Here is a 1,354-nt window from a genome sequence, read left to right as displayed (position 1 = left end):
CGCCGGCTGCCACGCAGGTATCATCCACAGCGTAGGCTCCCATGGTGCTGGGGCTCTGGGAATGGGCGTTGCAGCCTGTCAGCGTCCAGCCGTTGTCACAGGACACTGTCACCTGGCAGGGAAAAAGAGCTCGTCCTCCACGGGTCAGCAAAGGGACAGGGCTCTGCCTGCCCTTGGTGGTCCCCAGGGCACAAGGTGATGTGGCTGGTGTCACACTGGGGACACCAGTGAAGTCGGGGGTTGAGGTGGCTGCAATGAGATGCCAAAGCCAACCCCACCTCCCATCAGGGTGACAGAGGGACACGCAGATCAATGCACCATCCCTACCTTCTCCGCAGAGCCTGTGGACGTGTGTTCCTTCACCCGGCACTCGAGGCTGGCAGCGGGGCAGCACAAGGCGGGCGCCATCAGTGGCTGAAGCCATTCCCTGGCCCCAGGACGGGTCTGCCACCATCACCCAGCGCCGCGGCAGGGGAGTGGAAACTGCACCCTGACGAGGGGAGATGGGCTGTCAGTGTGGAGAAACCATGACAGCATCCCAGTGCACACAGCAGCACGAAGGGATGTCCCCTTTCCTTGTCACATCAGCACTCACACCCACACTTTTACCCTCCCAGTCCCAGAGGTTTTCTGGAAGATACACCCTTGCTCAAGGCTCTGTACCCCACTGTGTCAGGCGTTACCGGTCAGGACGTGGTCCCACAGGGAGCAGCCGGCCCCCTCAGCCTGGGCCAGGGAGCTGGCGTTGATCCGGCACTCAGCCCTGGGCCACGTGCAGCATCTGGCGATGGCGTGGACGCCCTGGCCCTGGAAAGCGTTGTGGGCCACGCACTGCTTCTTCCCTTCCTTGTCCTGCGGCCGGGGCAGCACAGCATCACACGGGGAGCTCAGGGACACCCCTGAATGGGCACCCCAGGGGCAGTACTTCTGGCCCCGCACACCCTGCTCACCTCCATGTGTTCCCCCAGTCGCTTGCCGCTGCGGGAGAAGCTGGAGCAGCTGAGCATCTCCTCGCGCAGCGAGCCACGGCTGTGGCGTGCCAGGTGAGCCCTGAGCGCGCCGACCACACCGAGCGGCAGTACAGCTGCTCCTCTGCAATGGGGCAGAGGGGCTCTGTGCCAGCGTGGGCACTCACAAGGGCTGGCAGGTTCCCCCCTTCTCTCTGCGTGCTAACCTTGGTCCTCCCTGGCACAGCTCAGGCAGGACCGTGAGGGCAGAGCCCAGCAGTTGAGGTCTTTACCTGTGCCCAGCTGAGCGGGCAGCTTGGCCACGCTGTTGGGTGTCTGGAGCCGCTGGTCCTTGGGAAACCACACCGCGTCCATGACGTTCTTGGTGGCAAAGTGCAGGAGGCGCT

General features: G+C 64.0%; 1 protein-coding gene across 1 annotated transcript in view; it reads right to left on the bottom strand.

Moving 5' to 3' along the window:
• The window catches only part of PCSK9 (proprotein convertase subtilisin/kexin type 9), a gene marked incomplete at its 5' end in the record, with an annotated part of 4,607 nt that overhangs the window by 1,370 nt on the left and 1,883 nt on the right, over positions 1–1,354 (bottom strand). Inside the window, 6 exon segments of the mRNA XM_010183643.1 lie at positions 14–112; positions 328–444; positions 694–852; positions 951–1,015; positions 1,018–1,092; positions 1,241–1,352. Coding sequence (XP_010181945.1) covers positions 14–112; positions 328–444; positions 694–852; positions 951–1,015; positions 1,018–1,092; positions 1,241–1,352 — 627 coding nt within the window.

This window comes from Mesitornis unicolor, unplaced genomic scaffold, assembly GCF_000695765.1.
Source record: "Mesitornis unicolor isolate BGI_N332 unplaced genomic scaffold, ASM69576v1 scaffold3534, whole genome shotgun sequence".
NCBI lineage: Eukaryota > Metazoa > Chordata > Aves > Mesitornithiformes > Mesitornithidae > Mesitornis > Mesitornis unicolor.
Note: the sequence above shows the minus strand (reverse complement) of the source record. Positions and strands in the feature narration are given on the sequence as shown.